This window comes from Phaenicophaeus curvirostris, chromosome 27 (assembly GCF_032191515.1).
Source record: "Phaenicophaeus curvirostris isolate KB17595 chromosome 27, BPBGC_Pcur_1.0, whole genome shotgun sequence".
In the NCBI taxonomy this organism is placed as follows: Eukaryota; Metazoa; Chordata; class Aves; order Cuculiformes; family Cuculidae; genus Phaenicophaeus; species Phaenicophaeus curvirostris.
Window position 1 is genome coordinate 304,994 of NC_091418.1, and position 27,003 is coordinate 331,996.

General features: G+C 51.9%; 1 protein-coding gene across 2 annotated transcripts in view; it reads left to right on the forward strand.

Moving 5' to 3' along the window:
- Positions 1 to 331: 331 nt before the first annotated feature.
- ZMAT4 (zinc finger matrin-type 4) overlaps positions 332 to 27,003 on the forward strand; it is a 66,785-nt gene continuing 40,113 nt past the window's right edge. Inside the window, exons 1-2 of one of the 2 annotated variants that reach the window (XM_069877492.1) lie at positions 332 to 352; positions 24,001 to 24,102. In XM_069877492.1, coding sequence (XP_069733593.1) covers positions 24,001 to 24,102 — 102 coding nt within the window. In that variant the 5' untranslated portion in view covers positions 332 to 352. Of the gene's footprint in view, positions 353 to 2,793; positions 2,815 to 24,000; positions 24,103 to 27,003 lie in introns of those variants that run through there. The other variant, XM_069877490.1, reaches the window with a different exon arrangement.

Consider the following 27,003-nt stretch of genomic DNA (forward strand, 5'->3'; position numbering starts at 1 on the left):
GGGGCGTTAGCAATGCTTGGGGAGCTACAGGCTAAGCAAGCCCATTATTTACAAGCTTCTGAGATGCAGCTCGGCCTGGAATAACGTCCACATTTTCCCTGTGCCAATTGCTCTGCCAGGCTTTCTGCCTGCGGGGTCCATCTCTGCGCATCTCCTAGCGCTTGGGCTTTGCCCTCTGTGCCAGCCTCGCGCCCACTCTGCAGCTCCAGGCACAAGGGCAGCTTTTGTGCTCTTCATCTGAGGGAGGGGATGGGAGAAGCTCCAAACTTTCTGAAGCAGGAAGAAGAGGGTGCAGCAAAGGGCTGCTGGATGCTAAATAGCTGCGTGAGGAGCCTGCAGAGCTGGCGGAGAGGTAGCAGTTGCTGGGAAGCGGGGTGTTGTAGGCGGTGGGTGCTGGCGAGGCACTGGGGGAGCTGGGATGTTGTGCTGGGGTCAGTCGAGGTGGCAGCATTCAGAGAAATGCTCCTGTTGTCAAGTTAAACACTTCACTGCGTTTTGCCTAGTGAGGCACAAACTGCATGTCTGTGCGCTGGCAGCCAGGCATCGCGGAAACCACAGGGGAAATATGTTTCTGTCGGGGCTCGCAGCATCTTCCAGGCTTTGCTGGGAGGATTTGTCAGAAGAAAGCATAAAATTAGTTTAGCCTTTGAGATCAGGGGACCAAGCCTCCCCACCGTTAGGGAGAGGAGGGCTTGGATCCCTCACAGAGAGTCCTGGTGGGCAGCTGGCTCCCTGTTGCCTTGCCTAGGGTGGCAGAGAACCTGTGGAAAACGTGGCAACCGCTGTTCTGTAATTGTGGGAAGTCCCCAGTGCTGGCTTGGGCTGACAAAAGCAGTGCTCAGGCTCTACCCTGTGCCTCTGGTTTGCCTGGATGATGAAAGGTGACCTCGGAAATTGCATTTCCAAACATCTTCCCTTATCTGTGAAGGATGGCATTGTTCCCAGTGTTTCAGGCTGGGACTGCCTGGGGCTCTTTGTTTAAGCTCCCTGGGTGCTGCAATTCTTATGCACAGGGCTGAGGATGCTCTGCCAGAGTCTGTGATCCTGGAAGGCGGCTTCAGTTCAGCCTTTTGTTGTCCCGAGGATTAAAAACTGCAGTTGAGGTTGAGCTGTGGAAATCAAGTCCTGTACCTAGGGACGTGTGTACCAGCTTGATGCAGCCAGGGTCACCACCAGCGCAGGCTGTTTCAGACAGCACGAGCTGGCAGAAAGGCCCACGAACCTCAATGAAGAAGCCTTGTAGTACTTTAAACACACTTGGTAAACTTTGTTTTTGCAAAAAAACTGCTACTGCTTGCTGTAATGTCACTACTGATTGTCAGGAAAGGAGAAGTCTAAAGGGTGTCATGTGTCAGAGGAGAACCTGAGCTGTTCCCATCTCAGGGGAACAGGGACTGTCTTGGCCCAAGGAGGGTCACTTGCTGCTGCTCTTGGTGCATGGAGGGTGGGCTCCTCCGGGCATGGAACCTGCTCTGGTGAGTGCAGCAGCTTTATCTGCCTGCAGGCTCCTGTGCTGGTGGAACAGCAGGGAGTGGGAGCTTCCTTTGTCCCAGGTCTCATTGTAAATGAGGTCCCAGCTCAGGCAGAGCTTGCTGCAAGGATGTCTCATAAACAACATGCAGGTGACTGTGCCTTTACCGACGGTTTCCTCTCCTCTTCACTCCCCCATGCCTGCCAGCTCAGAAAATTGAATGTGGATAGCACAGTACAGCCTGAGGGAGGGAAGGGAAATAGTGAGCACTGGGAAGAACGACAGATGTTGCTGCATTGCACAGTAGAACATCATCTACCCGCTCTTCAGAATTCACTCTGAAGCCACAGGCTGTTGTCTGATTAGTGGTGTTTCAGTGGAAAGCCTGGAACGATGCCCTTTGCTGTCCCCTGAACAGCGTGGCACTTGCCATGCATCAGCTGTTTTACTGAAATGAGAAAGTAGCTTTTTAAAGTGCAAAATGCAGCTACTTCCAGCAATCTCTCCTCTGCCTGGCAAGGTGACCCACACCTAGCCCTGTGATGATGTGCTTGGGCAGATTTTGCAGCTGCCTTTGATGTGCTCCAATGTGCAGGTGCTGTGCTGGAATGCACTTAAGAGCTGGGCCCACTTGTGCCTTGTGGTAAACCCGGGTACCAGTTTTCTTTGCTTTATTCCCTTCGCCTAGTGCATTTGCCAAGCCCCACGACCTCTGCAGTAGCTGCTAATTAAGAAAATGGCTTTGGAGAGGGCGAGTTTCTCTTTTTCATCCCTTGGGGGTTTGGGGGGTATCGGAAGAGGCAGAGGCTCGTCTTCTCTAGTGAGAAGGGAGGTGTGAAGGGTGCAGGGCTTATTTAGACACCTCAGGGCTGTACCTCTCCTTTCTCTGGGGCTTTTGTGTTTCTCCTGTCCATCTCTAGCCTGCATCAGCTCAGCAGACATTGCTGCGGGGCTCCAGTCTGGAAGCACAAACACCATGGAAATGCCAAGCATTTCTTAAGTAGCTTTAGAGTGGACTGGCATGACCAGTTTGACATGCCGAAGCAAAGTGAGAACATCCAAGAGTTGAGTGACTGGTTCTTGTATCTGGAGTGCACAGATACACTGTGGAGAGGAACTCACCAGGAAGGAGATGTTCCTGTTGCCAGTGTAGAGGCGAATGCAAGGACGTGAGCTCAGAGCCACTGCGCACGACGGCGACTGTGTTCAATCATCCTTGCTGCTCTCCGTGTACGGCAGGGCCCCGACTCCGGTCTCTGTGCCGTTGGACCCGTGTGGTGCTGCTCTGCTGTACCCTCTGCCTCCAGCACTGCCACAGTGCTCGGATCCCTGCGCACCCCGAGGTGTGTGCCAATTAATTGCTGACCAGATAACAGTTCTGTGTTTAACTGGTGGTTGAAAAACATTCTGCTGCACAGCCCTGTGGGGTGGTGGTTGCTGTACCGTGCACTTGCTATGGACGGTGCTTATCTTGGCCTTTGGGAGGAAGCAGGGCTGGCAGAAGAGGCAGATTGATCAACGTGACTGCCCACCAGGGTCAAATTAGAGAGGAATGGATTTTTTCTTTGTAGAAGGGAAAATGTAGTGCTCCCATAAAAATACAAGGAATCTGAAATATTTCATAGCCATAATGTGTGTGAGAGGAAGGGCAAGGCTCCTCTGGGGGAGGAGGTTGGGTGGGAGGTTCAGTTTTTCATGTGGGTGCAGGGCTGTTGGTGTCAACCTGCAGGCGAAGGGAGGGTTGTGCCTCCCTCTCGAGGCAGAGGGTAACCGATATCCTTTGCAAGTTGGGATTTTTAGCAGGGGCTGTGCATGCTCTGGTCCTGGGCAACCCCGTGGCATTAAGGACATGGGAGATGAGATATGAGAATAGAGAGGTCTCCCACGCAGTGCCTGCTGATGGAAACGGACTGGACCTGGTCTAACCGGGCTGCTCCAAGCAGGGAAAGATGCCCTTGCTGACTCATGCAATGCTCAGTGTGTAAAGAGCCACTGAGTGCTGGCAGGCTGTGCAAGATCTGGCTGTGCATGCTGGTGAGTGATCCCCCCATGCAGGTGGCATGTGTGCATCTCAAGAACCCACCCTGAGATGTCACTCAGATCTTTTCCTTCTGAGCTGGCGGCATCTTGGCAACTTCACTCGTCTGTCTTGATCTGCTTGCCAGAGGCACTGGACGAGGCAGCACAACCTGTCCAGAGCCTCTCTGGGGTGGAAACAGCCCTGGTTTGTGCTCTGCTTTGTTCTGTGGCTGCGGTAACCTCTCCTTCTTTGGAGAATAAGATGGTAAAGAGCTTTTGAAAATGATCAAACCCTTCAGCTTTACTACTGTGATTAATCAATCACAGCTGCTGCTTTACAGCTCCATGGTTTGATGTGTTTCAGGTCGTTCCAAAGCTGGCCCAGCTTAGGGCTAGTAAACACATTCCTGAGCCCCTGGCAGGGTGCTGGGATGGAGCAAAAGCTGAATTTTCCAGTGCTGCACTTGGTTCAAAGCCAAGGCTGCCCAAGCCTATTGGGAAGAGCCACAGGGTAGCCTGTTTGTTTGGCACAAAGGAGGGCAATAATGAATTACTCATTCTCGCCATTATTTTCTGCAAAAAAAGAGTTCTGCTCAGAGGTTGTTTTTTTTTTGTCCAGGGACCCTTGTGTGGGCCTCCCAGGGCTGTGCCATGCTGCCTCGCTGAGCTTGTGCTGTGGGGATACCGCCAGGCTTTTGGGGACCGTCTGAGGCTTTGCAGCCCCAGAGAAAGGAAAGGTGCTTGATCCCTGCATGGAAGAGCAGCCTCTGTATGGCAGGATGCCTTCTCCTGCCCTGGGCAGTGGGTGCTGTACAGCCTGTTCCTCCAGGGTTTTCTGCCCGCACATTTCTCTGCCGAGTACGCAGAGCTCAGTCTCTGGACCAGCCTCGGGTTCCCCCAGCTGCGTGTGTGGGGTGGGAGGTGGGGCTGGCCCCACAATGGTACCAGCTGGGCAACCCAGTGCCCCAAAACTGCTGCTGGAGGCTGGTACAAAGCTCCTTCCAGCAAAGATGCGATGTCGGAACATCCTTGTGTCCCTTTCCAGTGGCTTCCTGGGTCAAGGAGCCACAGGCAAACATAAAGAAAGGCTGTAAGTGCTCCATGAGAGCCAGGGCGAGCGTGCTAGATGAGAGAGAGTGCACCTCGACAAATTTAACAGGATTTATTAATTTGTATGTTCTTTCCAACATTTCTTGTGCTGGTGCTGCCATTACAAGCAAGCATAGGATACTCCTGGGAATTATACATTCCTAAAAAAAGGTGAGGAAGAAATTTAAGAAGTATCTCTTCCCCTGGATGGCAGCTGCATCCTTGCAGATATTATCTGCTCTGCTCTTCTCAGCACTGGAGAATCTGAGACTCCAGGTGGCAGCTCTAAGGAGTTTGTGTCAGTTTTGGAGGCTTAGATGCATGGCTTAAATGCTCCTTAGCTGTTATATTTTTGCAGCTAAAGAGCCAAGCAAGATCATGAAGCATCACAGCTTGGATAGTCTGTAAAACTGCTACCGAGCACATTAAGCTGGAAAGGGAAAAATTGCTGGTGAAATCTTTTTTTCTTCTTAATGTTTGTGTGATTAAAAGCCTGTTTCACCATCGAGGTGAGACTCCAGGTGCCTGGCAGCAGTAGTGGGGCTCAGCCAGCTCCTTTGCACAAACAACATCCCTAAGACTGCAAAGTATATTTATCAGGAACAAATCAGACTAAATAGACTCCTTTTAAAGGTACTCGCAACGCAGCCCTTTAATGACCATCAGACAGAGCTGACCTGTAAGCACCTGGATACCACTAGCCCAGGGCACTGCTCAGATTTTGCTGTCAGTCTGTGATGTATGTAAAATGTGCTTTCCAATAAGGTGACTTTCTTATGGTATGGCATCTTTCTCAGGCCCTGGCCAAGGTGAGACCCAAGGATCAGAGCTCTTTCCTGCAGAATGGGGAAGGCTTTGATTAGGCAGATGTTCAGAAGGGGAATGAAATGTGCTTGGTTTTATCTGGCTGTGGAAGTGGAGCCATAAAGAAGCCTTCCTACATCACGGCATGTAAGAAAAGTGTCCCCTAGATGTAACCCCCTATTGCCTTGAGCTGCAAAGACCTTTGAGACCTTTCCCTTGCAGACACCCAGCACCCTCATCCCTGCTGTTCTGGGAACAAAGAGGGGCAAGCAGAGCCAGATTAACTGCTGTTGTTTGCATATGAATCGCAGGCTGAAAATGTCACCTCAAGGCTTGAAGCACAACCTCTATCTGGGCCATCGTGCCCCTCTTTCTTACTTAACCTGCAAGTAGTAAGGTTCATGTGCTGGCAAATGAGGTGTTTGCTGATTTCTCAAGGCCGGGAAAGAAACCCACAAAGTGGTACCAAGCTGGTCCTCACCCTCCTTATTTCAGTCTAAGCAGAAACGAGGGCAGTGAGATGACATTGGCTCTGAAGTTTTGCCTTGGCAGAGGGGAAGTGTATGGGATTGTGCCCATCTACACCTGGTTTAGCTGTTGCTGAATTCGGTTTGGTTTAAGCCTGGCTGTGCATTACAGACTCCTGGGCACGGTGCGAGGGGCTGTGTTGGGGACTGTCCCTTTATCGTGTATGGCTTGAAGGGGTCTGCGTATCCTCAACTTCTCCTTCCTCTGTTTATCGCCTCGCGTCAGCCCTGCCGAATGGGGGCTGCAACTGCCCTGCGGCTGGCGACGAACCCATCCTGCTCCCTTCTGTGCCCGCTCCCCTGTACCCACCGTCGGGGCTTCCCTGCAGCTCCAGACACCCAGGGCGTTAAAATAAGCGCGTCACCCGCAAAAGGACGAGCCTGGGAGCGAATACGCGTGTGTGTGTGTGTGTGTCCCGGAGCCTGAGACACCCTGCAACAGCCTCTGCCCCGCCAGCTCGCTTCGCGCATCCTATTTCTGCGGCGTGGAAAACGCGCCCCTCGGGAGCCGTGCGGGCAGCGCTGCCCCGGGCGGCGGGGGGCGATGGGGAGCGGTGCGGGGGGCGATGGGGAGCGGTGCGGGGGGCGATGGGGAGCGGTGCGGGGCGGGATGCGGGGCGCTGCGGAGCCAATCGCGGCTCCAGGGGTGGAGCCGGAGCGGCCGCCGAGCATCGCCCCGCGCTCCCCGGCGCAGTCGGCGGGGGGAGAAGGAGCATCGGCGCACGCTGCCAGCGCTCCCGAAGGTACCGCGCGGGGCTGGAGCCGCAGCGAAGTTTGCCGGGGCTGCGGGAGCCGTTCGGGGGCCGAGGGGGAGCGGCGGGGGGAGCCGGTTCGGTACCGCGGGCGAGGATGCGGGTCCGAGCCGGGGACCGGCGCTCCAGCCCCGGGGTGCGCTCAGGGGAGCCGCGGCTGCCCCATCCCTGGGGAGGTGTTCAGGGCCAGGCTGGATGGGGCTTGGAGGTGCCCCTGCCCGTGGCAGGGGGTGGGACTGAGGGGTTCCTTCCAACGCAAACCGTCCTGGGATTCTAGGATTCTGTTTTTCCTGAGCGCTGCATCCACCTGTGAGCTGGCAGGCCCGTCGGTGAGGACGTCCCTGTGCTGGGTGGTTGGTGGAAACTTGTGGTGCTTTCAGCGGATTGACTTTGTGCAGGCATCCCCGCAGTCCAGCGTGGGAACGGGAGCTCCGGGGGCTGCAGGGTGCAAGCATGGATGCCTGCAGCTGCAGGAAAACAAGCCCGTTCTCTCTCTTGTCTGGGAAGTTTGGAGAACTTCCGAAGTCAGCGCTGCTTCGAGGGGAAAAAGCGTGTTCCAGGGAGAGAGCAGAGCCGAGGGGACCGGGGATGCTGTGTCTGGGGTCAGCTCTAGCCCGGCTCACTGCAGCACCCAGGGGAAGGGAGCTGCCAGCCTCTACAGCTGTGCTCGCTGACAAGGGGGATTGGGCTGTGCATCTCCGTGGGGCTGGCTGTGACCCCACGTGTTGCACCGGAGTCATCCCTAGGTCTGAGAGGCTGTGCAAAACCCGTCCCTTATGCAGCGTGAGCAAGGTGGCTGCTGCTTTGGGCTGGATGAAAGATCTGTAGTAACTAACCCTTGAGCCCTCTGAAATGCTGGCGATCTGTGTGCGCTGTTCAGTGATACCAAGACCTAGGCAGCGCCCCTCTGTTCCTGATGTTGAACACGCTCCGATTGCTGCCCTTGAGGCGACCACGTTCCCTCTTTGCCCTCCTCTGCTGTTGGAGTGACCTTAGCGTGCAGTACTCTGAAGAACAAGGTTTGTGAAGCCTCGAGGAGACAGTTCAAAACCACTGGTTTGCATTTTCTGCATGAGATTATGTTGTCAGCTCTCGCATGAGCACGTGCTGTTCATCTGCAACACACAAACAAGCAGCTCTGGAGTGCAAGAGTTGAGCCCGGGGGAGCAGGGGAATGCTGCTGGCGAGGGGCAGTGGGGAAGGGTGATGCTGGGCAGAGGAGTTTTAGCTTCAGGCTGTTGTCATCCCACAGGAAAGGGATGGTGACCTGGAGCATCTCCTGCCCCTCCTTGCGTTGTGCTATGGGGTGGGGTTGGCAGGGACTTGGTATGCATAAGAGATATTTTGGTAAAGGTTCTAGGTGGCACTTTGCCTGCTGTAGAATGGAACAGGAGGAGAGGGCAGCACCGGAGCTTTCTGGAGTAAAAATTGGTCTTCCTCCCCCTAGGGCAGGAATGCTTTACTAGTCCTAGAGCAGCGTAGACCTGTTGATTATAACTATCCTAATCCCAATGTCTCCGTACCTGCTCCAGCACCTCCTGTATCCCTTTCCCTCAGGGACAGTCCTGCCTTCTATCTGTGTCCTAGGGTGGGACTGTTTCAAAATTTGGATTGATTTCTACCTTCCCCTAGCTGATTTTGTCTGATTGTTCTTAGTCACTTCAGAGCCGCTCCAAATAATAAGTCCTCATCCCTGTGTAGCAGTTTGCACCGCATTTGTGTCTGTGCAGGGCTGACTTGGGTGTCTGTGTTTCAGAAGTTGCTTCCTCTGTCTTGGAGTTGCGTTGTCTGAACTTCCCTCCCACATCCAGCCTTCTCAAGCTGTCCTGCCCCAGCGGAGCTCAGCGGAGGTGGAGCGCTGCAGTTTCTGCTCTCCCAGGTGCATGAAAACACCTACTGCACCCCACGGGCTTCCTCAGTGATTCCCAGTGCTGTTGACTGAACCTTTCTTGGAAAAGTGTTGTCTAGGTATGGAGATGTTTTGCTGATGTTTGCCTGGATCTGGTTTATTTGCTGCTCCCAGTTTGCGAAGGGATTAGTGCAGCCAGTTGGTCCTTGCTGACTTAGCCCCTCGTTCCCAGGGAGCAGCTGAGCTTTCTCGCGCTGGGCAGCTGCAGGGAACTGCACCACCTAACTCCCCCTCTTCACGCCCAGAGATTTACCTGGGAACGGTGAAGGTCAGTCCAGCCCAGCTATGGGTTTATCACCCCTCCTTGCACTGTTGAGAGGAGGAAGAATCTCCAAACCCACTAGGAAGCAGCGCTCCTCCTTGGCCTCAGGGATCACACATAGACGGTCACAGTGGGGATTGTTTGGGAATTTTTCCTTTGCAATGAGCAACTTTTGACCAAAAGTCAGCATCTTTTTTCAGGCTAGTGGGTCTCTAGTTGGTCCTTTTCCCATTGCAAGGTGTTCTTCGGAGCTGGGAGGGCTCCCAGAAGCCCCTTGGGAATTGCTGCAGGGTCTGAGATGGCCAGGCAAGGTCCTGGCTGATCCTGGCCCCGGCCACCGTCAGGTCTGGGTGCCTCGCTTTATCTGGGTTAAACTCCCAAGGGTTAAACTCTGGGTTAAACTCTTGAGATCCAGAACTGGTTTGAGAGATCAGAACTGGGCCATTTTCTAGGTCAAACCAGAGCCGCTGGTGTTCCCAAGGGCAGATTTGGGTACAGAAATGGATGAAGGTCAACGCTCCCACCTCCTTCCGTTGCCCAGGTGCCTTCCTCTGCTGAATCCATCTTCCATCTCCCTGACGGCTGCTGGGCAGATAGCACCACATATGAAAGCTTTCTTATTCCTTACAAAGTGTGCAAAACAGCCCTTGCTGCGAGTTACTGGAGTTGTGTAGCGCAGATGGGGCTTCCCGCAGGAATAGCAGCAGATTAGGGAAACGAGAGGGACGGCTTTCCTCCATGCTGTGCCATCTCCTCTGCAGAGAGTGTTTACGGTCTTTGCATCCACTGGAGGAAGGTTCAACAGGGCCAGGCTTGGCAGCTGTGACCTTCAGACAACTCGCGGATAGGGCTGGAGAGCCCCGGCCTGAATGGGATGGGACATCTTTGCCCCTTGGTTTCAGTTCTCTGGCAATTTCTTGGGTGCTTTGTTGTCACTAGATTCGATGGCCGCTGCCCTCCAGGGAAGGACATGCCAGACGCTCCTTTCCGGGCTCGCTGGGGTGATGGAGAGGCGAGCTCGGGCCAGCGCGTGGGTTGTGGGGCGCCCAGGGCTGCTGGAGGCTCCTCTTGCCCTGGCTTTAGTAGCGATCAGTGCCCAAAGGGCATCCTGCTCCCTTCCGCAGCGTTCCTCAGCCATGAGGTTATGTGGGTGAGTTTAAAAAATCAAGAGGAATTATTTTTCTGGGCTGTGGCTTTTGTGGGAGCTGTGTATAGGAAAACAAAGGATTTTCTACAGTCGTTCGTGCTCCGCTGTCTGTTTGTGCCTGCCCAGTCCGTCTCCTCCACAAGAGCATTTGGGTCTTTGCGTTTCTGGTCACCTTGCACCAGATGCAGGCGGTGATTTCTCTCCTTCCTGCCTTTGTGCCCTGTTCTGCTGACAGCTGCATTCCTGCTCTGCTCCGAGGTGTGAACGCTCCTACCTGCCACCATCTCCTGCTCTGGCAGAGCAGGGAGCTGGCGTTTTGCAGGGGACCGGAGGGGGAGTCCTGCCGTTCACCTCTTCATTTATTAATTAGAAAGAAATAAAGTTGTGGAGAGATCAGATTTTGAGAAAGACCCAGAGTTCCAAAATGCTCCCAGAGGATAGATCTCTAATTGGTCTCTAATTGCATTAGAGTTTAATTTGTTGTTGTTTTTACTGTAATGTTCCCATTTTTCTCGACAGTTTGCTTTGTTCCATTAACTAGGAATGGCTGGAGATGAATATTCTCAATATTAAAACTTGCCTGTTGTGCAATGCTTGACAGCTTTTAGGCCTTTAATGGGCTGGCAGAGGATGCTGGTGGCTTCTCCCGCGCTGGCTGTCAGACCCTCCATGCAGGGGAATTCGTGTGTGCAGCGCAGCATTTTGCCCATACGTGTGAGGTTGGGTCTGAGGTGGTTTTGCAAGGCTTTGCACCAAGTCAGAGCTCTGCTGGTCTGTGAGTGAGGTGGGCTCTGTGCCCTGTGCAGGAGGTTGCTGGCTCTGCATCGCTGCAGGGTGCCCAGGCAGATGGGACAGCTCGTGGGGTGCTGCCATCGGGCAAGGCAGGTGGACCAGGGGGGGACGGGGATGCGGCAGGAGGCAGAGGGCTCGCCCCGGTTGCAAGGGGATTGCTCTTGAGCTGGGCATCACTTCTGGGGGTAGGTAGTGGGTATGTGGTGAAGGCGGCTGTGGGAGAGCAGCCTGTCCTGCCCAGGGACTGCGTTGGCTCCAGCACTGCTGCCCCTCGGCATCTGTGAGGGTGAGAGGGAAATCGCAAGGCCAGTGGTAGTTGCTGTCCTCCTTCCAGGACAAGACAAAAAGCTGAGGTGAGCTCGCCCCAGAGCGGCTCTCCAGCAGCAGCACTTCAAAGGGCTCATTTAATCCATTTCTCTAGAGCATGGAGGGGGAGCGGGTCTGGAAATGCAACCTGGAAGCTTCAAAAAGCGCTTTCAGGAGACTCATTCGCAAAGCGACGGGGGAGAAGAATATTGCTGCTCTTAATTCCAAAGCAGAAATGTATTTATTTTGTCTTATTAAAGGGGAAATGGGGTGGAAGATGCTGTTAAGCTGGGATCTGCTTCTTGCCGATACATGTTTGTTGGTGAAACAAACACTCAGGGCAAGAGAGTACAAATAAACCTTTCCAGTGTATCAGTCACTGTGCTCGAGGCCCGGGAGGTGTCACCTCTCTCCCCACCTTGAGCTGCTTGCTCATGTATCACACACGTACTGCATGTGTATGTCACACGAGGCCCCAGCTGTCTGTGAGCTGGGTGCGATGGAGCTGCCTGGACGGCTCTCAAAAAGCGCAAACTGAAAATTTGACCCAGCCCCTTAAAAAACAGTGGGTGGGCTTGGTGGCAAAGCGAGACAGTGGTATTTAAAGCTCTCTTGAAGGGTGCAGCCGCAGCCATGACACCAGCAGCGGCTTTGAGTGAGGCACGCGCTGGCTGCAAGATTCCGTGAGGGGCGTGGGAAAAGCTCCAAGTGCTGGATCTACAGCACCCAGAGTGGCTGGGTCAGAAAGCCCAGACACAGGGTGGCATTGAACACCCACTGTTTTTGAGGTAGGTTAACCTGTTAAATGCCCTGCTGCACGGGATGCTGTATGTGCTCCTCTGTTACCTGCTCTCTAATAAGCACGCGTGAGCTGATGGTGTTGGGGAGAGGCAGGCGCTTGTGTGGCCTCTGCATGGCTCTGTTTGGGCTGGTGCTGTGGGGGTGCCACGTGGCCAGCCCCACCCCGAGCCTTGATCCCATCACGCCTGTGCCTTGAGATGCCCCGAGGTCCCCAGACGTGCTCGTGTGCTCTTGGTGAGCAAGTGGGAGACTGGAGCAATAAGCGGGATTTTATCTTCCCACCATGCAAAAAATAAGTCAAGGTGTTCATGTGTGCGTGCCTTTGTCCTGGTGTGAGGGATGGCTGAGCAGGCTCCACAGTCAAGTCTCACCTGGTTCTTAGAAGCCCAGGCTCCTCCTGGGGTCATGCCGGGTGTGGGGATGGTGGCCAGAGCCGGACTGGGACCACACCAGACTGCTTGGGGCTCGTGAGTAGCACTTGTGTTCCTGCAGTCAGAGATGGGCTGAAGCCCAGGAGTGTTTGACCAGCTCTTGTCCGTCCCCATGCCCCTTGGGACCCTGGTGCCTCCCACGTCCACGCTCACCTCCGCCTTGAGCTTTGCAGAGTCTTGGCTTCAGCAATGGCAGAGAGCAGCAGAGTTTAGTTTCACTGAAAATGAAATCTAATTAATCAGTTTTGTGTTTTCCGCCCTAGAATGTCAGTGGAGAATGTGTCAAGGTGATAACTGCAGATCCGACTGCTCGTTTGAAAATATTGAGCCATTATACAAGTTTATGATGATATTATTTTCTCCCACCAGAGATGCTTTGTGATACTGCTAATTGTAGCAATAATTAATCTGTCTAATTTTCAAGCACGTGGCTGTGGTTCACGGCAGGGATGGGAGCCACACAGAGCGTGGGGATCCACTATTTTCTCTTTTTCGCTGCTGGATGTGTTTACAGCGATTTCCATGTGCCGTGTGGCCGTGAAGAGGCACCGGCTGCATCCCGTCCGTGCTCGGTAGCGCTGCCCTCGTCTGATCCCAGCACAGGCTGGGGGTCATGGGGGACCCCCATGGACGGGGATGGGGCATGAATACAGAAGGATATGAGGATCTGCTTTGCTTTGCACAGCTCCTAAACTGGGCAAGAACTGACATGGCAAAGCGGGAAGGAGCGGGGTTCTCGGTGCTGTCTACAGTTACATTTGCTAATTCATGTTCGTGCAGCTCCTCAGGAGTTTTGCAGCCTTTCTGCAGTGCGGGCTCGTTTGTGTTTCAGGTGTTTGCAACTTACCAAGCTCTGTTGTGGTTTCAGAGTGAGCTCTGTCACACTTCGTGCTGAGCAGCTCAGGGGGCTGTTTCATAACATTTCTGCCAGTTGATGCAGATCGTTGTGAACCCCTTTACATTCTGTTTTTTCAGGGATGAGTTGTGTTTTAATAAGCATTTCATTCTCATCTGGCTCAGACTGTGCCGGGGGATGCTTTACCATGGGAATCCAGTGTCTCCTGATGGATGTTTTCCTGTTTCTCAGAATCCTTGACCTCCCTGCTGCTGGTAGGTGGCATCCCTGAGGTGTCTCCTCAGTCTGCTTCTTTGGAGAAGTCTGCACCTTTTTACCAGCTTTGTATCTGCATCCATGATGCAAAGGTATTTTCCTGCCCCTACCGGGGATGTTTCTTGGTTTTGCAGAACGCAGGAAAAGCATTTTTTGGCCTTATTTCCTTCCTAGTCAGAGAGGAAGGTTGGTGGCGTTGGCTGGAGGATAACTTATAAACCCAGCTTTGAAAATTGGTGGTGTGTGAAAAATTTGATTGTTTTAATGCCTTTCTATTGCTTCTCAGAACATCAGGGAATGCCTAATAAATACTGCAGGAATAGCAGTCCCCAGCCTATGCAGAGAGAGGGAGAACTTCCCAAACCCCGGAGTCCGAGCCAGTCTCTGAAAGGAGCAGTTGGTGCTGGCCTGGAATGTGCTCGGCTCCAACCATTCTGCAGCGTCAGTTTAATTTCTCACTGCCCAAACCAGAACAGTTTGCGCTTCTGGAGACCCTTTCACATGCAGAGCTGGAGTTCTGCAATGGGTGTCGATGAACCATTTCTCATGGCTCACCTGTTGCTAAGGGAGAGAAGGGGTTTTCCAGGTGGGAAAACGAAGCAGGAATTATCCTTGTGGCTTGCTGAGGTGATTCGGAGTTCGAGACAGGTCTGACATAAAACTTTCAAGTCTGCATGCTTGTGCTCCACGTAGCTCATGTAGCTCCATGTAGCTTGTGCTCCTGCCTTTTACAAGAACACGAATGCAAACAAAAGAAGGGTTGTGTTTTTTCTTTTTTTTTAAATCACGGGTGGGCAAAGAAAAAGCGGTAGGAGGGCTGTAAATGTTTTATATTTTCCTTGAGGTAAAGCTCCTGGTTGTTTGCTGTTGCACACAAAGCTAATTGCCAGATTACATGATGATGTGAAGAAGTTTAATGAAATCTGCTGATACCCTTTAGAGGAAGCAGAATTTGGATGTGCAGTTAAATGAGGCCAGGGGCTTGGCTGTGCTGTGCTGACTCGGGGACTTGGATACAAACCATTTGCATTCCCAGTGTCTTGTTCCTAAATAATTTCATTGATTACAAAAAGCTCTGCTGTGGCAGGGGAGCTGTGGCTGAAGGGAGCAGAGTCCATCAATCATCACATGTAGGGAGGGTTCCTGGCCAGCGCTCCTTGGCTGCCTCGGGGAGACCAGGACTCCTATAAATCCTCACCAGGCGGCACTCGGAGAGGCAGCTCTGGCTGGCAAATGTCGGATGTGATGAAGGAAGGACCATCCTAGGGCAGGGAGAGGAGCTCAGCCCACCCATGGGAACAGTCTGCTTCTGCTGTTTCTAACTTTGTTAACCTCTGCTGGGCAGGGAGCTTTTAGTGCTGTCACCACGCAAGCAGTGACGGTAAATTGGTTTGGGGTCGATGTTGAGGCTGAAGCTGGTTCAGGTAAGAAGTGCTTTAGCTTAGCCAGCTAGACTGACGTGCAGACTTTTATCAAGGAATCCAGTATTAAAATAATCGTCCATCAGTGATAGACAGATGTGTTCTCCGAAGGCTTCTTCTGAGCTTGTTGCCACCTTATGTGGCTTTGCCTCTTGGGTCTCTGAGCTGAAGCTGATGGAGAATGACAAGCTCTGATTATGCAAAGTACCAGAGGCTACGGAGCTGCAGGCACGGGATTCAGCTTGACTCGCTTCCTACTGTTTTGTACGTTATTAGGGAGCCACAGGAGAAAGTAGGTCCTGCTTATCCAAAAATAAACGTGGCGTCCTGATTGTAATTGCAGGGAACGGCTGAGCAGGAGCCGTTGCCGGCTTCTCCCTGTTCTCGGCTCCTGCTGCAGCCCTGGCAGCAGCCCATGGGGCAGGAAAGCAGAACCCCCGACTTTCAGGGTGCCAACAGCCTGGCAGTGCAGACCCACGCTCCGGGGTGGCTCGGAGACTATTTATGCCTCTTTTTGTGAGGAAACCACTGTTTCCATAGCAACCATGAGCATCACATGGTAACCCCATCTCCGCAGCCTGTGAGCCCCCAAGGCTCCCTGCACCCGGTGCTGCCGGCGCCACGATGCCCTGACGCCCCCTGGGGTCCCTGGGGAGCTGCTTGTGTCTGAGGGCACCGTGGGAGCCACCAAGACTGCATCCCTGGGTGGTGGTGGGAAAAGAAGAGCGAAGAGGGGAGCAACAGTGGGAGGATTTAAAAGAGGAGTTGAGCCAGAGGGAATGGAGTGGGTGCTGGGGCTTCATGCCAGGCTGTGTCAGACCAGGCTTCCTCCCCAACGTGGGGCTTGGCCAGGGCTTACTCGAGGGGGATCTGTTTATGCAGGGAGGTGCCAGCAGTGGAGATGTCCTGGGCTTGGGGGACCTCATTCCTTGTCCGTACCAGCTCTCTGCATCCCAGCGTAAGCGAGTCCTTGCCCCCTGCCTTCTGACCACATTGACCTCTACATCTCAGAGTGCAGCCTCTGCCAAGCCTGCACAGGTCTCTTTTAACCCCCTTTCAGGAGATTTCTATGCTGTCTCTGCTGCCAAGGGGCCAAGCTGTGCAGGCTGACCATGCCGGAGTGAGTGCCAGAGCCTGTCCTTGAAGTGTGCAGGGTGCGGGATTGATGCCCTGAGGCATGGAATGCGATTGCTGTTCTTTCAGCTCTTACAAACTTTATTAAAACAGTCACAATATATCAATCTCCTTTTAAAAATGTATTTTTATTCAAGTCAGCACATTTGCAATTAAATCCTACCACACAAGGTAGTGTGAGTAATTAGAACGTCTCATGTGTATAACCAGATACGTGCATTTATAGGGAGGGGATGGTGCCACTCTCAAAGCTGCAGCACAACTCCCTTTGAACTTGGCAGCATCTGTCCTCCGTCACCCCTGAGGAGGTTCGTGCCATGGAAGGCTTGCTCTCTGCTGCCCGCACAGGTCTCTCCTTTGCTCTCTAAATCTACGTGCCTGTAATTTCTTCGGCTCTCCCTTTGTTCCCACCTCAGACAGACAGTAGGTCAGAGAGGCACCGGCTCGGTTTTCCTGCCACACATAAGCTTGGTTCTCCTGGCTTTTCCTAGCATATTCATTGTCTTGCTTGGTTCTGCTATTTATGAGGAACACTTGGGTGATGCCAGTTAGGAGGGAGGAGCATCTGGCAGCTCCCCCTGCTCCCTGGCCTCACGGGAATTCAGCAAGACATCCCTGGATTGACTGAATCCCAGACAGAGGAGCCTGCAACTGGTCCCCATTTCTATGCGCCTGCTCTCGTGGTCCCATGGGGTGCTTCTCACCCCTTGTGTGGAGCAGGGCAGCGCTCTCCCAGCGTGGGAGAATGAGCACGGTGTGGGAGCCACGAGGCTCCAATCAGAAGCTTCATCTCCATCTGTTGAGAGGACACTGGTGCCGTCTGAGCATCCATTTCTGAGTCCTGGCAGACATCAAGAAGGTCCTGGCAAGGGAGCTGTTTGGTTGCTTATGCTGGAGGAAGTTGAGCAAAGTTGGGCCTTTGGGGTGCTTGAGTTGAGCCTCATCTGCACAGAGGCTCCATCTCCTCCGTGCTGCTCTCTGCAGCCCCTCCTCTGTTTTGACACATGCAGCAGACACGTGCGGGATCTCTCCTGCTCCCCAGCTCATGCCACACACAATCTTGTTCTGATTTTCCAGGCTCCAATAAAGCGTGTCAAAATGCATCAAAGGCTGAATGCAGAAGTGAAGCAAATTGACTCTGGAGAGGATTTCAGGAATGGAGGGAGTGGGGAGATGGCATATAAGCCCCAAACCAAACAAGATTTGCAGGGAAAGTGAAGCGTGGCAGAGATGGCAGATGTGCAGCACAGCTGGAGGAACACGGAGCATATTCAGTTGGGCAAGAGAACAGGAAAAACTAAAAATAGCACACCCCCTCTGAAGATGTAGCTTGTAGTGAGCTCTCTGTGGGTAGGGACGCCACCACCATCACCGCTGGGGCACAGGATGGTCCAGGCTATGTTGCTCCCTGAGGAGGGCCCCGTCCTGCCCTGCTAGGGCTGCAGCGGAGAGCGAGTGGATTTAGGGGCTGGTACAGGTGGAGGGTGCAGGTCCCACAGCTGCGAATTCACCCGCTTGCAGCAGGCTAAGAGGGGGCTGCATGGGGTCCTATCGCCCCATCCTGCCTGGTGCTCTTCCTGGGAAAAGCCGGCAGCACAGCGTGCAGGCACTGCCCCATCTCTGCCCTTTCCCCTGGCGGTGCTCCCTGCACTGGGAACCCGCTGTGGTCTCCAGCATCCAGGGCATCGCTTTCTCTCCTTCCTCAAGGCAATAAAAGCCGGAGGAGATTTGCACTTGAGGCACAGGCTCAACCATCCATCATGCCGCTGGTGCTGGGAAGTAAGACACTTCAAAAGGCAGTGTTTTGCATTTCCTCAGATGCCTCTTTGTAAGTGTGGTGACAGAGTTGCTGAAAGCACATTAATTATTAGTAAAGATTTTTTTTTCTTTTTATTGCAAGACAAATTAAACAACAGAAGAAAACAGAAAGTGTTACACGAGATGTTAATTCAAGGGAGAGCGACAGTAGCAAAACCCACAAATAATTCATAACACGAAAATCAGGACATTTAAATTTTGCCTTGTTGTTTGCATCTGACACTCCTGCACATGCTCAGTTGCTGCTTTCCAATGCTTCGATACTGAGGTTTTGGAAGCTGTTAATTCCGGGAAAGGTGGTTAAGGCCCTTGAAAGTAAATTGGATAAGGGACCACAGGCTTCTTCCTGGAAGAGATGGTGTTGCTTTGTTGTAGAGCGCTCTGTGTCCTTGGCTGTGCAGTAGGAAAAATGAGCCTGTGCAGAAATTCATGGTGCATCAGAACAAGCAGGTGGTGGAGTGAGAATCTTGGTGGCCAGGCTCAGGGCAAGGTGTTGGCAACCTCATGTGGAGAAACATGCTGGTATCTGCCCCACAGCCTGGGTCAGCCAAAGCGAGGGACCGATGTGCCCTGTTTTGGATGTGCAGTGGTTAAATGATGGTCTCAGGGCAGTTGACTTGTATCAGCTGATGATCTCTGTGTGGCTGCTGTGCACCTGGGAGTGAATTTGCCCTGGTGTCATTGCAGGCAGGGAAATATCTAAGCTGTCTCAGAGGAGCAGCCCTAAACTGAGGGCAGCTCGGGGGATGCTCCCAGTAGCAGAGGTGGGGCAAAATCTGGCACCGGATGTAGTGATTTTAAAGAATTAAAAAGAAAAATTCAATCAGAAAGGTGGAAAGGTAGCTGGAAGCAACAAGTGGAAGGCACAGCCAGTGGGAATGATGGGAAGCAGTGTCCTTCCTGCAGGCGCTGGTGCGCTCGGTGGAGCACAGCGAGGCGGTGCCTAGAGCTGGGTGATGGGTTCGCGTTGGGATGTGTTGCACGGGTCATTGCCACCTTCTGCTCTGAGTGTTCTGGGTCTGCAGAGCCTTGGCTGGGTGAGGGAGGTGCCGGGAGTGCGCATCTGTAGTCGTGTCAGCAGCTTCTGGGGTGCCTGCTGTAACTCTTGTCCTTGTACCCAAGGCATCTGTTAAGTTGAGACAACCCAGGGACTTGGCTCTGATCTCAGATTTGGATCCGTTGTTTGCTGTCTGTACTTAACACGGCCCCTCCTGAGCTGGTGCATGAAGTGCTGTGGGATCTGCTGGTGCGGGCGCTTGCAAGCAGCACAAGGAGGAGCGTTTGGAAAAACCACAAGCTATCTACTGCTGACAACAGACTGGCGAGGCGCAGGATGGGGCTGCGCTTTCAGACTCCCTACCCTGAAATGACACGAAATCATCTCCAGCTTCTCAGTGTTTCCATGCTTTTCTGCTTATTGTTGTTGAAATACAGAAATAATTGGCAGTGAAAGATACTAGGGGTGGCCTGTGAAGTGATATAAAAGACAAAACTTGGAATTGGACAAGCTCTGTCTTCTTCATGTTTGCTAGGTTCCCTGGAACTTTTGCTCCAGTCGTGAATTTCCCGTTATTAAAAGAACAACTTTTCCTGTTCATGAAGCTCATTGCTCAAAAAAAAGGGAGCAATGAACTCGATAACAGGGAGTATACAGTGATAGAAATAGAAGCAGCTTGCTGAGGGAAGCTTGCTGGGAAGGAGATTACAACAGTATTTATCAGGAACATGATGGGAAGTGTTTGCTAGCAATGACTGCAGATTGTGCTTTCGCTCCTGCCTTGTGAGTGAGGATCCCAAGGGCAAGGACCGGCTGCAGCTCATGCCTGTCCAGCCAGTGCTCTGGACCCAGTTGAGGTCCTGCAGCAGTCTTACTGTCCTAGCCAGGTCTGGGTCGCAGAAGTGTTTATTGCAGGGGCACTTCCATCACTGTACCTCGTGACAGCATGTGCTCATGTCCAGTGGGATTCAGCTGGTGCAAAGCATGTCCTTAAAAAGGCATTTGGCTTTGAATATGTCTCCGATGTCAATATGTGGATTGCTGTCCTCTAAAATTTAATGCAACTTAGTTAGCATCTTTCTAGCAGTTGCCAAAAACTGGAGTCAGCCCCATCAAATTGATTTTCATTAAGCCGTTATAGTCACTGAAACTGCTGAGAAGAATCGTAGCCATATGGCGCAAGGTATTTAAAATGAAGTCTCTTATGACACAGTTTGCCATTCCTGGAGATGCTGAGCTGACGTGCGCAGAGGTCTGGAGCAGAGAAGGGGGATGTCAGCACTCGAGTGCCAGGGCAAGGGGCAATCGCAAACCCCACTGAAAGGAGAGAGACATCGGTGTTTGTGCTGAAGGCCTCACTGTTCACACGCCGACCTGAACAGGGGGAGACCAAGAGCTGTAGATGTTCAGACCTTAGTGTGCAGACCAAGTGCCTCCGCTCAGTGGCACGGTTTGAGTCCAGCTGGCGAGGCTGCAAATCACACATTAATTCTTCAACTCTCAGCAGGAAAAGCTTCTGAGAGCATGCGGGGAACACATCCTTCCTTGCTCAGCATCTGCAGCTCCCCACAAGCATGCTAGAGGCACGTGGTGCGTTTTAGCCGTGGACACCCTGCAGGGCGGTGGTGGTGGGAAAAAACCCCTTTCTGCTTATAGTGAGGATCAGCCCAAGGCGAGTCAGTTCTAGGAGCTGTTAGGCACTTGTAGGCAGGGAGAGTCAGAGTGAAATTAAGTGATTTGAAGTATATAAATATTAATTGCTTATGAACTCCCTTTATGACACTTGCAGGCAGAAGAAGTTAATAAATCACTGCCCACAAAATGAATGATGCAGGGTGTATCTGAGACAAGGTGAAAAGGGGGGGGGTGCAGAAGGGAACTTTCCTGCAGCTGGATGTGCTGATTTTGGATCAGGTACCCCCACAACAAAGCTGTTTTCTCTTTCTCAGAGCTTCGTGATTGGAGCCGACCTCTTGCTGCAGAGAGGAGCCCTTGCAGTCAGGCACAGATGCCATCAGCCAGCCCCCTGCGGTTGCCTCGCTGCGGCTACAGCATCGCTGTACCAGTTCCTTTGTAGGAAGCAGACAGGTTCCCTCGTTTGGTTCTTGCATTGTAACAAGGTCTCTGCACAGATCCCCAGGCAAAGAGCAGCCCCGGTCCTTTCCCGAGGTCTGCACGCCAGCCCAGCCTGGTGGCACCTGATAGCAGGGAGGGCCTGTTCTACAGAACATGTGGCACAGAGGTGCTCGGTCATGCAGTCATTTCCCTGCATGTTGCCTTGACATCCCTTTGATGCACTGCTCTAGTGTGTTATCTTAGAACGGAAAATAGAAGACTACAGAAAAAACAGATTTTAAGAAAAGCAAAGGAGCCAGATAACAGCCCCCAAACAATAAAGGCTTCGGTCAGAGCCAGCAGGCTGTGCCAGCTGAGTTTAAAGTGTCAGTTCCTCGAGAAGGGACTCACAGCAGCAGGGAGATGATTCAGAGGCTGCTGAGAAGGCGAAGAGACTTTCTTCTTCTGTTGCATTTGTGTGGGACAGGTAAAAGACTGTTTTCTCACATCAGTAGCTGGTACTGGAGTTTAAACTTGTTCTCAGGCTGCCTAGGTTTTAGTGGCAACTCTGCAGGGGTGATTTGTAGAAATGGGTGCTGGTATTGGATCACTTGTGTGGAAAACTTCCCTGGTAAGGTGAATCTATTGCATTTGTCAAACCCTCCAGGATAAATTTTGCCCAAAGCAGTTATTGCTACCAGGGCTTTCTAATTACTTCAAGTAGCCATGCTTACATATGCTTGAATCCTCTGTACGGTTTAGGCTAATATAATCATGCCAAGCACGAAGGAGGCTTTGCTTCCATTTGTTCTTCTGTTCCCTAATCCCCATCCCTCGCTTCTCTGCCTTGCTGCCCTTTCCATCACTATTAAAAAGCAATACCTGCAAAACCAAGAAATTGAACCCTCTGCCAGGATTTGAATAAGGAGGAGGATGTGCAGTTACTTTCTGCTCCCTGGCAAAGGACTCTGCCACCCTGCACACCTGAGCCGTCCTGGCCTTGCTGCACTTCCCAGGGTCGTGGAGAGCTGCCGTTCCAGAGAGGCTTGATTAGGTAACTTGAAGAGTTGTGTGTGAATTGTGATGTGTAACATTCACATTGCCAGCATAACAACTGTGTTCCCCAGTTGCGATGCATTACAGCCTCGTGTATATCAGCAGCACATAAACCCTAACAGGCACTATTGAGGCTAACAAATCCTATACCTGTATCAGAAGTTACTGCTTCGAGAAAAGACATTAAATCCTGTTCCTGGATAAGTCTGTTTAGCCCCTACTGCTCTAAAGTGGGGGGGACAGACAACTCAATTCGTATGCACTTATGTTAGAGGCAGGATAGACTTGGGATCTGTTATCAGAGCATGAACGGCTAAGCTAATACTGAGCAGCTTTTGATTTACTCTGATTTTTGAAATGAGAGTTTCTACTGTGGCATCGCAAACTGCATGCAAATGAAGGCGATATTGCCTGCCTCTCTCTTGGTTGTTGGATTGAGGTTTAATGAGATTCTTTGGTTTGCCTTGTATCAGTCTGTTGTACTTAAGCGAGATTTCTTCCCCTCACTTTATTTTACCTTTGATGCAATTTTGCAACGCTTCTTGTACTCCTGAAAGGGTCTTTTGGTGTCTTTGAAGGTTTCTCAATGCAGTGTTTCTCTAGACAGAGCAAATGAAGATTAAACCTAGGAGATAGCAGGGGAAAACAAGCAAATGTCTTTGCAGAATCAGAGAGCAAGGGCACCAGCAGAGAGGCTCTGAGATTTGTCTCTTTTGTTTGGTAGACCATGAATACTCTGCTAAACCTTTTCCTGGAGCTGGGGACAAGCTGGTCTCTCCAGGCTGGAAGCCTCTGGTGTCGACTCAGCCATGCGGGGATCTCAGTGCTCGAGAGACTGCAACACGTCTGGGGTTCAGTGCCGCCACCTCCAGCTCAGCAGCTCTTGCAGATGCGCAGAAGCCCAAACCCTCGCCCCTGAGGGAAGGGGCATTGTCAGCCCAGGACGGCGTCCAGGGGGTCCAGGACAGCCCCAGCCCTGAGCTCCACTGCACAGCTCAGCCACGACAAGTCCTTCTCCACCTGATTGTTTTTCTGCTAATGAGATCTCATAACTTGTTAATTTCTATGTTGTTTCTCTTCCCAATCAGTGGAATAAACTCTATAAAAAAGGTATTATTAGTCTTCATTAGGCCCAGGTTTGTTATGATTGTGAATTAATAGACTTTATCTTGGCATTAGTTAGAAGGCGTCAGCCTCTATTTTGCTCTTGAAATGCACTGGGTTTTTGTTTATAAATACCCTGTCTGTGAAACCACTGCTGGTGTTTCATAAGCCACAACCTTCCTGATATGCATCTCGGTTATCGGTTCAGAGTAGGATACTGGCAGTCGCTTGCATAACGAGGAAGGTGTGAACAGAAATAAAGTCTTCCTGTGAAGCAGATCACTCAGCGAGTTGGTTTTGTAAGTGCAAGCGTCCTCTCTGGAATTTGTGGGGAACACACAAATATTTAAACAGCTGCTTGAGAACAGCCTGCTAAATCACCTGGGCAATTCCTTCCATGTCTAAATTGAGAAATATAACAGAGCACCCTTCCAGTTTAAAAACCTTCCTCTGGCTTGTAATGGGCTCTGTGTTTTATAGAAAAGTCTATCAGCTCTTCCGTATTGTATAACAAATGGTTCAGCGTGCTTTGAGCCGTGAGTGATAGATGCTGTAGCTGGGTCTGTACGTGGTGTTTCTGGATCTGAAGGGCAATGGACAAGCACGGCCATTCACAGCTGAAGCTCACGCGTGAACCAGCTGCAGAGCGGCACAGGAGCCTGTTCTGTGCCTGTGGCCAAGGGAGGGGGGAAACGCCGCTGCTCACCAGCAGCACCCGGAGCTGTTGCAGGGCACAAGGGATGAACGTTCAGCACAAGCTGGTTTTGTATAAACCTGGGGACTCAGAGTTGGAGATGTTGGGGGTATGATGGGAACCATACGTGTTTCACGTTTGCATCTCTGTAGGGTTCGTGTCGTTTCCTCGTGGTGACAAGAACTGTTCGGCTCCAGCATTGCTTTGCCTGCGTCTCTGTAGGGACCCTCATCACACGTGTCCCGTTCTGCCTGCCCCGTGTGACTGATTCTGCTGCTCTCTCTTCTCTCTCATGAACAGATGAAATCGTCCGACATCGACCAGGAATTGTTCACTGAAAGTTACTGCAAAGTGTGCAGCGCTCAGCTGATATCGGAGTCCCAGCGCGTGGCCCATTACGAGGTAGGACACCCTTTGGTCACTTGGCTCTGTCGATTGGTATCTCCTCGGCCAGCTGCCTGTGTTACAGGGTGGCATCTCTGAAAACTCAAGGTTCAGAAGTCTTTTTACTGGTGGCATCTTACTCTGTAAACGGTATGACAGCATCCTTGTCTGCTCAGTGTCTGGCTTTTTTTCTAAACTTGCAAAGTCAGGCTGCAATACGAGCAGGGCTGAAAGCTCGTTTTCAAAGAAAGTAGTTAGCAAGGAGAACAATGAAGAGATCAGCAAAACAGGCTCGAGTTTTTATTTTAAATGTGCTTCTCTATGCTTTGCTGAGTAGGAATCATTGATTGTGCAGAGAATAGATTAGTATTTGTGAATGTATTTAAGCACTTAAGAGGTAGGCAAGCAATAAACAATTAGAAAGGATATATTATTAGAGACATGCTAAAGCAGCAATTAACAGCACTGCATATCTTCAAAACAAAGGAAGTTACTGAGGGATGTGCTACTGTGAAATCCTTCAAGAAAGGGAATGTGCTGCCTGTCTGTGTCTCGGCACTGACTCCCTGCTTTTGAATAAACCAGGACTGTCAGCCTCTGCAGTGCTCTAAGAAAATCAGAGTCTGTGCTGGGAGGCCTTGAAGATGAATTTTCCCCAAACTTTTGGTTTGCACAGGGTACACAGCAGAGACTTTTGTCTCGGCGTGGCCAGGAGAGGCACACAAGCAGCCTAATCAATGTACAGTATCCAAGGATGCTATGCTGCATTAATAAACAATGAGAACGCTAGTGCAGTTACTTGCAAGGCACTTTACATGTCTGTTTTGGTGAAGTCCTTAAGGCATCTCCTGTAAATGGTCTTCTGGCTGCCCTCGGTGTGCAGCAGCGATCCCTGGCAGCCGCTGTGCAGCCTAAGGCTGCAGTTTTAGGGACACCTTCCAGATCTTGATAACAAGCGATGCAGGTGCCAGATTTGGCCTACAGGAGGCAGAGCAATTGCCGGAGAAACAGGAGTAGCAACTGGTGAGCAGTGGGGTGCTTAGCTGCCTCTTTTCTTCTCCGCCTGTAATTGTAGGTATGAGCTGAACCATTAATTCATAGCAGATGTTTTTGAAATGTGGAGAACAACATGGTTTTCTGTTGTATATTACTAGCGTGAGCTGTTGTGCACATTTGTCATCCCCGGTGGAATCCCAGCAGATGCTGGAGACGTTTTGTACAGTAATGTCATTTCCCAATCTTGCCTGGACTGCCTCACGCAGAGCGGAGGGATGGAGACCACCCGGGGTTGGGGGCTCCTCTGGTGGCCCCTGAGCCTGCAAAGTGCTGTGTCCCCGCAGTGGCCCCTGATCTTGACAGGGAGGCTTGATGCTTGAGCTCAGTGCTCAAGGCTTGTCTGTTCTGATCACTGCTCTGGAGCATAACACATTCTTCTTGTCCTGGCTGGAAGGGCTTTGCCATCATCCCTGGGTGTTGTGCTCCGTGTGGCCGATGCACGAAGCCTTTGGGCTGCCGGCAGCTCACTGCAGCATCAAGCCTGGTGGGGGAGGTTCCCGAGTCCATGTGCTTTGACTGCAAATGTGAAGGGAAAACCGCTCTGCAGCGCTGCCGGCTCCTTTCGGATGTGGGCTGGACGGGCTTTGGAGAGACCCGAGCAAATAATTTGTAGTGAGTCACTCGTTAGGTGAGCTTGGCTTCTGTGTCTAGCCAGACCTCAGACGAGTGGTGTGAGATTTTGCCGTGTACATTAGTCACAGAAAAGCATCAGAGAATATCTCTGCAAAGAATTCTTGCTCTGCCTGTGTTTCAGGAGGAGTTTGGTCCGACACCCGCCCCATGAATGGAGCAGCCGCTCTCTTGCCAGGGACCTCATTGTGAGGCGTTTCTCCTCCCTGGATGGGTCAGCAGGTCTAGTCTGTGTCAGAATGTTCAGTTTTATAACATCAGGATTCACAACACGACATTTCTTGTACCAGGCTGTGGTGTTGGATGTACCTGAGCTCCATCCGGCCCCAGGCTGCCAGCCCTTGCTGCAAGGCAATTGTTAACACAGGAATGCAAAGTTCCCTGGTTCTTCCTCATTGGGAAGCAGCCAATCACATCTTCACATCTTTCTTTTTCTTTTAAAAAGCAGTTTGTGGTCAAGGTTGATTCTTTTCACACAGAAAATACCAACTTCCACGGACTAAATTTTCTGCAAATGAGTTTTTTGTTTAATCTTTGTTTCAGCTTTTTGTTTGAGGGAAAAATATTGTTGCTATCAAAGCTCAGGATGAAAACGCAACGTGAATTAATTGCTTGTGAAGAGCAAAACTTTCATTGTGAATTGACTTTAACTTCCTGGGGAAAAGTGAAACGCTGTCAAGTAGAAATTCCGTGCTGGTGTGGTGCATCAAAATAGTTGGGCATTCCCACCTGGGTCAGCGTGCTCGCTGGTGCCGGGGGAGCTGCATGGGGACACTCCTTGGGCAGCCTGGATCCCCCCCATGCTCTGGAGTGTTCATTCCCTTTCGTGTTCAGATGGAGGGAGCATCTGGTGCGGGGCTGGGACCAGCATGGCTGCCCGTGGGCTCTGATGGACCCTGGTGTTGGGCTGCGGGGCTCTGCCTGTGCCAAAGAGCAGTGCAAAGGGGTGTGTGGAGTACGCTGAGCTGTGCCTGAACACGCACAGCCTCCCGCTTGGAGCGTCCCTGCAGAAGGTCCTACTGGAAACCCGCAGTCTCCAGCCCGTGGCGGGCACCGGGTATACATCTTCCTCCCTCTGTAGCGTGGCTTGGTTTGGTCAGCAACACCCTTCCCCACCCTGAGCCAGAGCTCAGAGAGAAAGGGGGTTTATCTGCCACCCCTCTGGCGCAGCTGAATAAGATCTGCAGCCTTTGACGCTGAAATCTTGGCTCCTTTGTGCATCCAAAATCAGAC